A 15,459-nucleotide genomic window follows, 5' to 3' on the forward strand; every position below is an offset into this window, starting at 1 on the left:
TCTCTCTCTCTCTCTCTCTCTCTCTCTCTCTCTTCCTCCTCCATCTGTCTCGCCACAATTTTTCATTCTTCTCTAACCAGTGAAATTTTATCCATGTTTGATACAGAATAAGACTTGTGATAAAGCACAAAGCAATTTATGAGAATGCAATGCAGTATCTTCTTATACAGTGAATGAATTGTCACTATTCTTTTACTTATTGCAAAATAATTTACTAGTAATATACAAACTTTGTTCTTTGCGCTTATTCAGAAAAGAACAGAAGGTCTATGAAGATAATCAGATTACAGAGATAAAAGGTAGGATTAAAATGTGTGTGCGCTTAAGAGAGAGAGAGAAAACTAAATAGTGTGTGCACTTGCAGGGGATGTGGGTTTAAAGTATGCATTTAATTTAAGCAGGTATTTCTATTAATATTTTTATTTGCAACCTTCCAACAGATGCAGATTAATTACTCAGTCATGAAACTAAATATATTAAATACTTGATTGAATATTTTATTTATCTTATTTCTTTTGTATTTCAATACCAAATGTGTTTTCTGACTGTAATATGGCAATCAGCAGTGATACTAATGGTGATCTTAACAATACGACACAGCTCATTTGTTGAAACAGATATAAACAGCCAGGCTTCATATCATTACACCATCATAAGCAGTAGGGGCCTGGCGACTAACGGATCGTATGACCAGAGGAGCTTTGTTATTTCCTGATTCATTCATGTCAGGGTTGAAAAAAGCCAGCAGTTTTTCACTGAAGCACTGCCCTGTAAAGGAGTAGATATGCACACCAGATAATGGGTCATAAAATGACACTTGGCCTTCCTCGTAATTCACGAACACACTAATCCTCTGTGGCTGTGGACACAGTGAGAGCAGCACTGATTCGCGGTCACATGCTCGGTATTCCCGCCCCCTTCTCAGACAAATAGCCCAATAGCCATCCTGCGGGCTCAGAGTGACCAGGCCCTTTCTGCCGACTGATTCCTTGGCTACTCCTAGATCCCAAGCCGTCTTATTGGCCACTTCCACTTCCCAGTAGCTGCACCCCCCGGAGAGAGGTTCTCGCGCGAGGACACATGGTGCCGTGTCGAAACGTTGGGGAATGTTGGGAACATCTTGCTCCACGTTCCCATCTTTCACATGCTTCCCATCTGGTGACACCACCAGCCAAGGGTTTGCTGTGCTGGGGTCAAGGGTCAAATCCACTGCAAAGTTGGAAATTTGGCATGTAAAGTCAAGGCAAAGGATGTTCACTGTTTTTGGTAACTCCTGCCAGTCACCAGCCACCAAATGATTCTGCTGGCTACATTCAAGCCCACATCAACCCTACATTCAAACATCTGTCCAAAGCTCCTCCCTGAGCTGCCTGTACACAGCCAAAATAACAGACACATAGGTAGGACCTCCATTTTTAGAGAAGATTCCTGATCAAAGTAGGATGTAAAGAATTTAGAACAAAGGTTACATCATCTTTCAGAAAGTAGGATGTAAAGACATTAGAACAAAGATTGCATCACCTTTAAATTTTAGAAAGTTGATGCTTGAACTCATCGATTATACTGGGCTAAATGAAACAATAATGTGGCTGAGAAAGCAATGAACACCAGTGAGGCCAACATTATCAGGACATTTTTCATTTCAATGAATTTGTTTAGAGTTACCTTAAAATGACTTCATATGATAAAAAGATAAATGCTTGTTGCATTAACAACAGTCTAAAAGGGACAAAGTTTTGATAAACTATTTTTAGCTGGATAAAAGATGCAAAAAGCCCATGCATGCAAACCTATAATTTAATCTGTACTTTAGAATAAATAAAGTACTGCGTTTTCTGCATAAAAGGCTGGTTACAATTTAGCCTGAATCTACAGTTTATATTCTGACATATGTAGAAAGTAAATTGAAGCAAGTCATTTTAAGGTAAGGATAAGGCTACTTAAAGGACTCAGGGTTCACTGAAGATTCAAACGTTGTACCAATACCTGCATATTGAGTGACTGACTCAAGCTCTGTGAAAGAAAGAGACAGTATAGATTTCAATGTCCAAAAAGACTTCCATTTTTTAGACAATGTTAAAGAAGGTTTTTTGTTGTTGTGGTTGTTGAAATTGTACAAATAAAACATAGATTAATGGCATATATTTTTGAATAATATCCCAAAAAGCAGAACTGTGTACTACACATTTGAATACCACTATGAAAACTATGTATCTGAATATATAATGCAGCACTGACCTCTGGCAGTGATATTTTGTATTTGAGTCTTCAATACTTCTTTTAATTGCAATACAGCTCTTCTCAGCAGGTCCAAGCCTTGCCTGGTGCTAATCGTGGTCTGACTCCAGTCATTAACACAGGGAGCAAGACTCAGAGAAGGAACCACCTGCAGGAAACAAATGCAGATCAACACTACCTATTTGGACAGCCATCACCTTATCAGTGCATTGACAATCTCAGTTTACATCCAAGTCAATCGACAAATGACTTTAAAAAATACTTTTTTTACATTTATTCAGTGAAGGGGACAGTGACCTGTAGGAGATGGAAGTAGTCCTCTGAGCAAGTGAGCTGTTTCAGCTCTGACTCTTTAGCCTTTAGCTTCGTGACCTCCATCTCCAGCTGTCTGATGAGCACCTCGGCCTGCCTCTCTGCTGCTTTCTGCTTCTCTTCCATCACCTTCAGCACCTCAGTCTGGCTCCTCTCAATGCAGCACACCAGAGCACTGAAGACCTCCTTACTGGCTGCAATCTCTCTGTCTGTGTTTTCCTAATGGAGGATGTAGGAAGAATAACTTTTATGTACACCTCACCTATGCAGGTGAACTGCAATGAGCCACAGTTATTGTTTTAAAATATTGGAATTGCATTTTAGCTCAAAACTGACATCAAATTATATCAATTGATGTAGTTGATATGAATAATAAATAGCAATACTGGTGAATTTGGAGAACAGTTCATACTCTTCGTATCTGTACAGAGTGTTTAATTTCATTGGTCTTCTGCATCCTCTCTTGAATCATCTGCTGGATATCTGACTGGGTTTTCAACAGTTTGGTCTAAAAGAGGACAACAGAGGATTGTGAAAGCATTACTGAAACATAGCACTAGATGGGAAAATATATTTTAAACTTACGGTACTAAAGATTTCCTAAGTACAAATGCATAGTGCTTATGCAAGCGCTTGATATATGCCATAAATATACATAAGAATTATGGTTATTGCCCTCACTTTCCTGTCTGCCCACTCTCTCTCCACTGTAATGGCGTGATGTGAGTAATGTTCTGTATCCATGCACAACACACACACAAAGGTCTGATCGTATCTACAGAAGAGCTCCAGCGGCCTTTCGTGCGTCCTGCAAATCCTCTCCTCCAGAGGGCGCCAAGGCTGCACCAGCGTGTGCTTGCTGAAGCGCGCGGCGTGAGAAATAACATGCTCCTCGCAGTACGACATCAAACACACCAAGCAGGACTTTACGGCAGGCGACGGCTTCACCGCAGGGCACAGATCACAAGCCGACGCTGGGATTTTCCTCCTCTGCTCCCGAATCTTCCGGACCATCTCACCAGCAAAGGAGTTCTCACAAAGTTCCGGCGGCGCGCGGAAGACCGCTGAGCATTTGGGGCAGTGAGGGGAACCGGTTGTTATCCACTGGGTTTGGATGCAGGAGAGGCAGAAGGTGTGTCCACAGGGGAGGGAGACCGGCTGAGTGAAAATATCCAGACATACCGGACACTGGAACAGCTGCTCAGATAGCAGAGAAACCGGCGATGACATGGCTGAGGGCAGACAGATAAACGTTTTTTTTTATGTGGAAGAATGTGAACACACTGACCAGGGTTTTAGAAAACACAATAAAACTTTTGCACGCAGGAGACAAAATGACCGTTTCCAAATGCATTTGCCTTTAAAGATCCTTTGGCGAGCTAAATATTTTTATTCCAGTCAAAAAGAGTTGTAGTTAGAACATGTGAAGACTAAAATGACTAAATCTCGCAGCTCAGTTATATCTCCAATGAGTGTCACAAAGAGGTTCTAACGTTATATTCCTTGTGATTCATGGTCTTTATAAACATGATTAATGAGCAAAATGCAAAATATCTACAAGACAATTTCAGGACCCACTGATAGTGTGGGACTCCGGGCAAACTTTGGTTGTTTCACACTGCCTGCCTTATCTCAACTTGTAAAAAAAAAAACAACAAAAAAAAAAAAAACCCACTAATAAAATTTACAAGAGGACGAAGTGCAACAGGAGACATACGTGTACATACGTACTAAGGTGGCGTGCCAACACATTAGAGATCAGTTAGATTTAGTATATAGACTGTATATGTTTTCCCTGTGCATGAGAATACTTTTACACATTGCAGAAGCCTGTGATAACTATAATGGAGTTCTTACCTTAGTTCAGGAGCGTGCAGGCATCAGCAGGTGCTGTGGAACAGCAAGCCGCGGTTAGCAAGCTTCACACCTGATTGGTTGTTAGATAACGTTCTTCCTTCTCTCCGCCTCCTATGCAAAGCCACCCCACCCCTACCCCAAACCTACCACCTTAACCCTTTACAGCAAAAAACAAACAAACAAACAAACAAACAAACAAAAAGCACTAAAGATAGTAACATCAGGTATTAACTAATAATATGTGTTAATTAATAAATACACTAATGCATTTAAAAAAGGAGGTCCTTTCTGGTATAATGAACTAAAATGGTGTATTTTTATGATTATTTCACATTATCCAAGAAGGCTTTTGGATGAGGCAAATTGCGAAAAATGCCAGGCACCAAGAATGTATAACGTGTATCTGTGTTCTGAGGAACTTGGGCAGACTAAATAGGACACCAATAGCTTTGATGGAAAATCCTCTTGGCCTGTTTTGTTCATAAGCGGCTCTTCGTGAGTTTTGAACTATCTATCCTTGGTGTAGGACTTGTCTGATTTTAGCTGTAAAGCCCCTCACCATATGGTAGCTATGCATTAAGTGAACTCGATAAAGCGTGGACGCAGACCAAAGCACACTCGGTTAATTTATCAATTCTGCCTACAACTATAGAAAAGAGTGTAGCCTTAACCTTCGAAAAACAGCTATATGCTAACTGTGTTGAAATTTTCTGTGGACTGTTCATGAAAATCAAATACGGATGATAACGAGTATCAAAGAACAGGAAACTCCGGGATGTCTTGCCATGTGCAGCCTACAATGACTGTTAGTTGCTCATTTACTGGAGTAAAAAAACCGCAAGTGCGACCTATGAACGGGTGATCAGATAGTGTAGAGGAATCCTATCGTTGTCTACATTATAAACCCTTTCCAGCTTGAACACTAATGTCGGCAGCAACGTTTTATATTTTGCGGATTAGTGAGAGGCGAAAGGCCGTAGAAACCCAACATTTCGTATGTTCTGGGGGGAAACATAAGCGCAATTAATGTTACTGTGATAAAAAAAGGGAAGTACAGACATTACCACACTGGCCAAAATAAATCAGAAGACTTTCAATTCATGTATTGATGTTTTATACAGGAACAGATGTGGTGATGGGGGTCAAAAAGATTAGAGCAGCAAGCAGCGATTTAGTGATTTGACAGCGATTTGATTTAAAAAGATGAGCGGGAGGGGTAGCGGTGGGCGGAGGAGGGGTGGTGTTTGTTGGGGGGGGGGGTGATGGTGGTAGGATAACAGTCTTCAGGAGGTTGCGAAATGATTGTGAGAGCTTGCCGAGAAATAGCAGTATATAGTTTTGACTGAGGCGGAATCGAGGTCTCAGCAATTAACTTTGGACAGCTTGTATCTGATGCATATTTATCCCACGATTCCGAACAAAAAGAGTCTATTTCTGGTAAGACTGCTGCTTACTTTGAGTATGTGCGAAATGTTATGATGTAGGGGAGTTTAAATGGGATTCGCTGTGCAGTGTAATATAACTGACATATTTTAGAGGCTGTACGATTTTTTGTGAAATTCTAGAGGAAACAGGAGGGGAAAACAAATAAACCTTTTCTCTGAGTAATTGAAAAATCCGGACGTCTCTACCTGTTGCTAGCTACAAAGTCGGCTTCGCGTGCATTCCGTTGCATGATGTTTTTCATTGTCTCGCGGCAGTGAATGGACCCGCTCAGGATTCTGCACATAAATAACAGTTTGTGACTGTCAAGCGATATATAATAGAGAAAAGTTGAAAATTACATTTAAACCTAAAGTTGAAGTATTGGTGTGAAGGTGTTTGTAAGATACAATTTATCGTTTTTCCCTTAGACTACGCTATTGGATCATTAAATGATTACTGTTACTTTGTCTAATAGTAATTCGAACCTTTTCAGATTTATCAAGTTGTCTCTTCTCTGCAACCACCATATTTTCCCCGCGTCACCTAAACAGGGCACTTCATTAAGAAACAATTCTGCGAAGTCTGGTCAGTGATGAATGTTGATCAGGGATGCACGCTGGAAGGGTTTCTTTAATCAGAGCAGCGGTAGTCAGTCTAACTAGACGCCAAGAGAAACATGACTCTACAAAAGATAAAACTCACTAATACTGTTTACACTGACAGAAGGCACTGAACAAAGCAACAGGTCTGCATATCATCTTGAGTTTACCATGTGAAATATCAGGCTAATGGTTTGAAGATGACTATAAAAGAAAAGAACCCATCCAATCTAGTAAAGAATGACTAGTTTAGCAGCATCTGTATTTATCTGTGCAAGATGTTGTCTGCTGATATGGGACAACAGAATAAGACAGATTGGGTTTCGTGGGCAAGAGGCGGAATCTTGGAGGAGTGACTCATTTAGTGAAGCATTGGCTCTGGCCTACTGGATTAATTTTGATAATCTCATTCTGAATTAGAATGGGGGTGGAGAAAATATGGTGGATCCCTGTTTGGAATGAAAGAGAAAGAGGGAAAGATAAAGGATTAGAGTCAGCCATATTAGCCATCTGTCTAACATACATAAGGATGTATAAACATGTTTATCCACATATAACTATACCCACACAATACCAGCTCAGTTTTAAATCACAATCTAAAGACACAGAGAGATATGTGTCAGTAGCATGATGTTGTTAATTTAGGTGTTTACAAAACCTGTGTGTCTCAACTGATTCATTAGCTCTCATATGAACAGAATGTTTTCATCACACCTATCCAAGAATGGTTCTATTTATTATTTTTAGTTTGATTACTTGTGATTCTGACTGTGATTCTCCAAAATGGCCTTTTTGCATTCATTTAGCAGTCTTTACATATGGTCGTTAATGTTATTATGGCTGTTAATCATTCTATAATATCAGTCTGCATTTTTGAATATTACTCAAAAACAATGGTTTGCCTTAGATAGGCCTATTGTAGGAAGGTTGCATGCTCTAATTTTCTGACTCATTCTGACTCTGTGGGTGTTGTCTGTTGTCATTCTGATGCTGTGTTTCTGGGTGTCATGCATTGTGACTCTAATCTAGTGTGCATGGTTAGCAGCCCTCATGAGATTTGCCAGTATGGCAGTTCGCATTCGCCGGACCGCTGAACAAGCCGAGCCGGAACCAAAGCCGGAACCGGAACCAGAACCAAAACCCAAACTCCATTCAGCTTCCCAGGCTCCTCCCATGACCCCTCCCACACACCACAACTATGACAACATGAAGAGCAAGTTCATGAATGAACTGGAGCACCTGCCACGTGAGTACTCGCATCCTACTTTCCCCCTAGGGGGGGAGGGAGGTATGTCTGCAAGAGGACAGCTGAAACAAAACACATTCTTTCACATTCTGTGCTGTGAAATTTATGTTTCTCTAAAGCATGAAGGAGACTGAACAGGAGCACAGTCAAAATTGATTCATGCATTAAAGTCGGCTTGAGTGCAGTCATTTACATACTCCAGAAAATAACTAGCTTGTAATGGTCTTATCGTCATCAAAGACCGACATGCTCAGATTGATGCCCTCTTTTTGCTAAATAGTGTGCAGATATTTTGAGCTGATTGACATCAGCCAAGCAAGAAGTGTTAGTTACAGCCAGCTAAGCCTTTAGCAGTGACAAAGAAGCATTTACATTTTTACATGTGAGCATTTGGCAGAAGCTGTAATCCAGAACGACAGACAATTTATCAGCATGACAGTATTCCCTGTGAAGCAAAAGGCATTTATTCTAAAGTATCTTTGACACTAGATGGATTTGGATACTAGATGAAGTCCAGTGTGGAGATCTGTGTACTGTATCTTGCATCACCTAAAATTCCTAGCTCATGGCTGCTGGTCCCATGGTCCCATATATTTGATGGACTCCTGGACTGAGCACATTTCAATAAATAGTTAAATTATTGCTGTACTACCAAAAGGCTGAAGAAATCATTTGAGAAGGATGTAACAGACTGGGATGCCCACGGGACTAGTTGATATTTCTCCTGTCTTGTGAGTACGAGTATGTGAACCTCAGCATGAATGCTGCTCATGTGATGAGTCAGAGAGGATATCTGTGCGCTAAGCTTTAAATCTGTGCTGGGGAATCCAATCCGCTTTACTACATCACAACGGAGGTAAACACTTTTGCATTTTCCCTAGAAAATGTGGACACGCACACAACATCCCACTGTGTGACTGTCTTTGGGAGTGTCTGCTTTAATGTGTAGAGGATGGTAGAAACAAGGAGAAAAAGGTTAGTAAGTGTGTAATGAATGAGAAACATTACAAAGATGGTACAGATGGTACAAAGACTGTTTAATTTACACTCACCTCCAATATTATTAAGGAGACTGATAATTCTACATATATCTATATATAAAAGGTTCGTCAGCTTCTCCCTTTCTTCCTATCCAAAAGAGGTTGCATTATTGCTAATGTGCATGCTTAGAACTGAAAGTTCTTGAGTCTAACTGGAATGACCTTTTGGACCGTATGTTCCCAGAATGCTGCATCATAGTATCTGTGCTGATGGGCAGTGCTTTTTCTGATCCTGAAAACCAGGCTGATTGCTCCACATATAAAATAAAAGACGTCTGATACATTTTTGTCATGAACATGTGGCATGTCGCCACATTTAATTGATTTACTACAAAACGTGTTGAAATTTTCCAGGCATAATTATTTACTTGTACTAGAAACGAGAGTTGGTTGAATTACCAGTGCATGCTAGCATGAAACCAGAAGAGAGGGACAGAGACACACGTGCAAATAAGGAGTTTCTTTCTTCTCCACTGTAGTAAAGAAAGCAAAAATAAAAGCACAGCAGCTAGCTGGCCGTTAAAACAATAGCAATAGAAACCGCTGGCAGTGTAACTGAGAGCGCTGAGACACTGCAGGGCAACAGGAAGTCTCATATCGCAGCAGGTGAGTAATGCACAGCGATGGAGAAGAGTGTCTGTGGACTTCAAATGGGAGAAACAAACAAAGGTTAATCAAGGCACAGGTGAATATGATCAGGTGAACACTACAAATTGAGACTTTGTCAGGAAGAAACTACCAAAAGTTTCATCTGTGTTATTAGAGCAGAGTTCTAACATTAGTACAAGGTCCTGGGAAGTACTTTTCAAACTTGTTAAAATGGCTTGTATAGGATGAAAAATATTATTCATTGTTATCAAATATTAATAAATGACTCTTGTCTTTGCATTTGCATAGGATAAAATGGCTCCCCTTATAGGAGACAGAGCTGCCTTGGAGTGAAAGACAGAATGTATTACTTTTAACAATAACCACTCTAAATGACATGAACGATAACATCACTCTAAACACATGAATGATAAGGCACCGCTCTAGCCCCACCCCCCGGCCCCCGCCCACCACCCAGACCCAATCACAGAAACCTGCCCTGCTGTCATCCTTTACCTGTTACCATGGTGACTGACCTGCTCCCCTTGTCTGTGCAGTCCCTATGTGGGCGGTGGGGGCCATCGTGGTGGTACTCCTGGCCCTTGTGGTCTGCTTCTTGTTCTGCGCCTTCAAGAAGTGTTTCGGCAAAAAGAGGAAGTCCAAGAAAGCCAGGGAGCGCAAGGGTTTAGCACGCCACCGCAAGAACGGAGAGGAAGGGGAGTTGGAGGGAGTGTCGAAGGTAAGGTAAACTTTTAATGAAGTAAAACATGAGTAAATTTTCATTTAAAAATCAGGTTGAAAACAAGTGTTAACCAAGGTGCTGTACAAAGAGTATGTGAGTATTACCCAAAGTGCTGTACAGAGAGTTTGCAACTGGTTTTTCTCCTTATTACCAATCTTCACTGTATACAGATAAACATAACACAACATTACATGTTCATATTATGGTTAGCTGTTCCAAAAAGGGTAAAGTGTAAACATCTGCCTTATGGTTGTGGATTTAAAAACATACACACATGAGGCAGTTTCCCATACAACTTGATAATTATTAAGACCAAGAAGAGCCAGATGATGAGAAGAAGACACTGGTCCATGCTGTGTATGCAGTTTAAAGCGTACTCTTTATGCTCCAGAGCCAAACATAAAACATAGGTTTCCTCTCATCATTGTTAGCAAGAAGAAAGTGAGACCAAGGAAGGAGAGGAGGAGAAAGAAGAACACGAACACCTGGGAAGACTGGAGTTTGCTCTGGACTACGACTTCACTGAAGCTCAGGTCTCGCCATTAGTTAACGTCAACGTGCAGCATAACAGGCTTTGTTAATCTACGGCTTTGTTGGGAATTTGTTTGAGCAGAAGCTTTAAACACTGATGTGCTTCTAAGCATATTATTATAGCTTTTTAGTGTAGCATTATTTTATTGAATGAAAAAATAAATGAAAACTCTGAGGACGTAAAAAATCACTTTTATTTTCTTATTTTCCTGTTCTAGCTGATAGTAAGCGTGCTGAAGGCTCAGGACCTGGCTGCTATGGACATCGGTGGCACCTCTGACCCATATGTGAAGGTCTACTTGCTTCCAGACAAGAAGAAGAAGTTCGAGACCAAAGTCCAGCGCAAAAACCTTTGCCCTGTGTTCAACGAGACCTTCACCTTTAAGGTCTCTCTTTAACCGTCCAGATGTCCCAATCTCAAAATCTCAAAACCTGAGACAGCTCATAAGGGCTCTGATCTCTTCCCATTGAGTTAGTCATGTACATTAGCGCAAGCAAAACAATGGGCATGTACCCCAGACTGTGTTAATGTGTGTATGGAGGTGTCTCCGTTCATTTTAAGTGTTTTGAAACTCATTGTAACAATGCAGGCATTCATTACCATATCTGGTTCCAGTTTTGAATTGTGAGTGTTTAGATGTTTGCTTCCCTGTTAATGTCATCTTTTGATGTGTTTGTTTTGATGACTATATCTGAGTATGGTTGCGAGTCATACACTTGGATGTAGATAAATGTGGGTCTCAGTAGTTCACTTTCTTTGTGTGTGTCTCTGTAACAGCATGTGATGCTGTCCCAGACTCTTGTGTCATGAATAGCATCCAGAGCTCCCAGAAGCCCTCTGCTCCCCCACAGTAGTTTTGTCTTTCATTCTGTGATTGACAGCACGACAGGTATCACTAAATGTGCAAACAATCCTTTGGATTATGGTGTTCATCATCACATCATCCAACATCTTAAAGAATAATTTTGTACTTACATGTTGGATCTCTCTCTCTCTCTCTCTCTCTCTCTCTCTCTCTCTCTCTCTCTCGTTCTCTCTCTCTCTCTCTCTCTCTCTCTCTCTCTCTCATTCTCTCTCTCTCTCACACACACAAAAAAACCTCTCTCTCCCTCTCTCTTTGTATGCTGTCTCTCAGATCCCCTATGCCGAATTGGGTGGTAAGACCCTGGTTCTTCAAGTCTTTGACTTTGACCGTTTTGGTAAACATGACGTGATTGGCCAGATAAAGATCCCTATGAGTAGTGTGGATCTAGGGCAGCCCCTGCACCAGTGGAGAGACCTGGAGAATGCAGAGAAGGAAGAGGTACATTTGCAGTTCTCTGTAGTGTATTTCATAATGAAACATAGTAGAGAGTGCATAGGCAATTGCCAAAGTATTAAATTCCAATTTTGTCTTATTTTTAAGTCATCGCCCTCCAGCAGTGTTATGAAAATTAAACTGTGCAAGACATTCAGAAAAGCAGACGGCCCGGCAAACCTTTTGCTATGTCCCGTTGCTAAGTAACCAGCAGACTAGCCGTTTACACATAGCTAAGAGTGTTTGTGTCTTTGTTCTTGACTACAGAGCCCTTGATCTCATTCAGCAGCTCTGCTGGACTGTAAAACACTTCTTAATCAGCACACCATGGCTATGTGATTCAAGATGTGAACTATTGTGGTTGTCAACACATCTTTGGATTAAAAGTTGACAGACATAAATACGCATCTGCAATTGTCTGTTGTACTCTTTAGTTTGATCTTGTGCTCTTTCCCTCTAGGCCCACCAAGATAACATATTGAAATGTAATTCATTTCAAATTCTCTCTCTCTCTCTCTCTCTCTCTCTCTCTCTCTCTCTCTCTCTCTCTCTCTCTCAATTTCATTACCTCCTTTTGCCTCTCAGCAAGAGAAGTTGGGTGATATCTGTATCTCTCTGCGTTATGTTCCCACTGCTGGTAAACTTACTGTCAACATTATGGAGGCCAAAAACCTAAAAAAGATGGATGTGGGTGGTTTATCAGGTAACCTTCCTCACATAAACTCCATTAATCTGAGCTTTCTTTATATTCTCAAAAAAAGTCCTTTTATAATATCATATTACCAGATATTGTGATGTTATAAACTATAGGCTAAAATGCTTCCTCTGATTTTTTGCATTTCAGATCCTTTTGTGAAGATTGTGTTGCTGCATAATGGCAAGCGCCTGAAGAAGAAAAGAACGACGGTTAAGAAAAATACGCTGAATCCATATTTCAATGAGAGCTTCAGTTTTGAGATCCCATTCGAACAGATACAGGTAGCTTTAATGGTTCATCTGCCACTGTCCAGTAACTGTTCAATCATTATGTATTCAATAAGCTCCATGAGAGAACAGTGCTTCTGTCTACAAAGGGTCTGGAAGCATTTAGGCAATACAGCACATTAAAATGGCATTTGGATGTGATATCAGCATGATTCATCGCAAGCCATTGCCTTGGTCACCTTAGTGTATAAAAGGAAGCTCAGCAGGCACAGGGCTTATATATTTCTGTATTTTACTGTGTGTAGTAGCACTGTGGTTCAAAGGTCTTTGGGGTGCAGCACCACCCACTTCTCAGCATCAGTGATTTAAATCAGTGACTTTAAATTGTAGTTGGAGAGCAAGAACAAATAAGGTAATGAATACTGGCAGTTGTATTTAATATTTGGTTGATTAAATGAACTTCTGATAAAAATTAAAATGTACAGACTGAAAATTAATTAAGATCTGAGGAACTGAGGAACAGGTGATTTTATAATATTTTTTATATTCCTACTAACAAATTTAAAACCTGTCTGTTCTCTCCCAATCCAGAAAGTCCAGCTCCTCATCACTGTTTATGATTATGACAAACTGGGGAGTAACGACCCCATTGGCAAGACCTTCATTGGCTACAGAGCAACTGGTGTTGGCCTACGTCATTGGTCAGACATGCTGGCCAATCCGAGGCGTCCTGTGGCCCAGTGGCACACCCTCCAGCCTGAGGAGGAAGTGGAAGCTGTCCTCAATGCACCCCATCACTAAAAATAACCATCACTATGTAAACCAGCAAATAGTAATTGTGTCTTGACCCATAGCTTGCTTATCAACCCTAACATTCAGCCCAGCATGTGGCCAGTGGTGAATATTTGTTAATATCCTGAGGTATAAAGCTATAAATCTCAATTATACTGGCTAATGACACACTATGATATTAAACTTCGGTCATCTAATTTCTCCCTTTTTAGAATAAAAAAAAAAACCCATTGGTATTTCTTCCACTCTTGAAGCTCTACATTTATGTGAGTTTTTCTGTTATGTATTGGTTGTATTGAGTTGTTTTATATGACAGTAAAGTGTGATGTCAGTTAATTTTTTGTCATGATGACATTCCGTGTGTACGTCAGACGCTGACCCTGTGTGGTGTTCTAAATGATTAATTGAAGCTGTAGATGTCTTAAAGATGTAACAGATGGATCGCTGGAAATTTTCTTAGTTTAGTGTCTATAGAAGTGACAGTTCATAGCCAACCATCCTAGATTTGTTTTCTTCAAAGTGGATGCTATGTGCTGAATCAGTGTATACTAAAACAATAAATATTTAGATTGAAAGTGCAACTAAAAGCTCTGTATTCAAAACTGACTATATTTGATTTTGTAAAAAAATATTTGGTTTATAAAAGCTCATAAATTATCTCACAGAGCTCCCAAATTTATGCTCTTCTGTTTGAATGCCTTTATTGTTAACTAGAGTGTTAACATGGTGAAATGCCTACAATAATCTCTCGAAACACTATTGATCAAAAACTAGAAAGTGACATCTTGGTTTCTCTTTTAATATTCTCTAGTTTTTAGTTTATTTTGTGTGTGTGTCTGCATGCTGCATGAAAGATACAAATAAAGCAATTCAATTCATTTGTACAGTCTTTTTTTATAAAAGACACTGTCACAACAATTTGGAGAAATCCAGGTCCAGACCCTTAATGAGTAAGCCACGATTATCACCAGCATGGAACAATTGCCTCGGACGGTAGAAAAAAAATGGAAACGATAAAAAGAGTCAAAAGGGGAAACTCTTTCACTGCGAAGTTGTAAGCAGAGAATCTTACATGAGTGAGATTATGCAGAAGAACGATCCATTAAATAGGCCTATGCCTGGTGTTAAAAGTCTCGCTGATTGAGTGGGACTGAAGGGTTTTGAGGGGGAATATTGATTATGTTGCCCGTAATGACATTTAATGTGAACAGAAGGCAAAATCTGCATACGAGACTAATTAGACACCATCAGGATCAGGACTTCATGACGGTTGTGAGACTATCGATTAAAAAAGCTTGGATCGTTTCCAGTAGACGGGAGATGTAATTATCGCAGCAGGGAGGTGAGGACAAGCGACAAAGCAGGTATGGTCCGGAGGTGTTTTTAAGGCAGCGACAGGGATCCAACGCTGGGAATTGACACTGGAGTCATACTCAGGCATCGCGGGCCTGATTCCGAGGGTGCCAGGAGCTCATGTACAGCTCAACAGAGTAGTACAGCAGGCTGTTAGGCATGCCTGGAGCACATGGCACAAGGTGTATGCGGAATGGTGATGAGTAGGCCTCATTGTAACAGCATAAATTAAAACATGATACTGTTTGTCATGTTTATCTTCCCTGTGGAGTTCAAATGGAACCTAAACTTATTTACTTCACAAACACAGCTAATGTTCTTTTCACTAAAAATCATTTAAGAGCATTAAGCGGCCACCAGTCAGTAACCATGGTTTTGAAGCTACTCTGTGTCCGAATTTCCCAGCTATTTTAAATTAGCACTCCTAGTATACTGTGCATAGTTTAGTATTGCCTATTAATTTCCAAAGCAATAATTTTAACTGCATATAATTTACATGATTATTGGGTTTTTA

At 40.3% G+C, this 15,459-nt stretch overlaps 2 protein-coding genes across 4 annotated transcripts; one reads left to right on the forward strand and one right to left on the reverse strand.

The window, feature by feature from the left end:
• Nucleotides 1-590: 590 nt before the first annotated feature.
• Nucleotides 591-4,443, reverse strand: btr33 (bloodthirsty-related gene family, member 33). Its single transcript, XM_027001177.2, has 7 exons — nt 4,408-4,443; nt 3,232-3,782; nt 2,963-3,058; nt 2,536-2,769; nt 2,239-2,386; nt 1,987-2,013; nt 591-1,209 (listed from the first exon to the last, which is right to left on the reverse strand). The coding sequence occupies exons 2-7, from the start codon at nt 3,778-3,780 to the stop codon at nt 635-637; spliced, it is 1,629 nt and encodes a 542-aa protein (XP_026856978.2). The 5' UTR covers nt 3,781-3,782; nt 4,408-4,443; the 3' UTR covers nt 591-634.
• A 1,244-nt stretch (nt 4,444-5,687) lies between these two features.
• On the forward strand, nt 5,688-14,470 carry syt5b (synaptotagmin Vb). Of its 3 annotated transcripts, none has more exons than XM_027001178.2 (9): nt 5,688-5,844; nt 7,461-7,677; nt 9,863-10,044; nt 10,479-10,580; nt 10,797-10,964; nt 11,715-11,882; nt 12,462-12,579; nt 12,721-12,854; nt 13,392-14,470. In XM_027001178.2, the coding sequence occupies exons 1-9, from the start codon at nt 5,800-5,802 to the stop codon at nt 13,599-13,601; spliced, it is 1,344 nt and encodes a 447-aa protein (XP_026856979.2). In that variant the 5' UTR covers nt 5,688-5,799; the 3' UTR covers nt 13,602-14,470. The 3 variants fall into 3 exon arrangements, with proteins under 3 accessions (XP_026856979.2, XP_026856981.2, XP_026856980.2); XM_027001180.2 differs by having other exon boundaries at nt 5,689-5,844; nt 7,477-7,677; XM_027001179.2 differs by having other exon boundaries at nt 5,770-5,844; nt 7,474-7,677.
• Nucleotides 14,471-15,459: the final 989 nt, after the last annotated feature.

The sequence above is a fragment of the Electrophorus electricus genome, chromosome 5 (genome assembly GCF_013358815.1).
Source record: "Electrophorus electricus isolate fEleEle1 chromosome 5, fEleEle1.pri, whole genome shotgun sequence".
In the NCBI taxonomy this organism is placed as follows: domain Eukaryota; kingdom Metazoa; phylum Chordata; class Actinopteri; order Gymnotiformes; family Gymnotidae; genus Electrophorus; species Electrophorus electricus.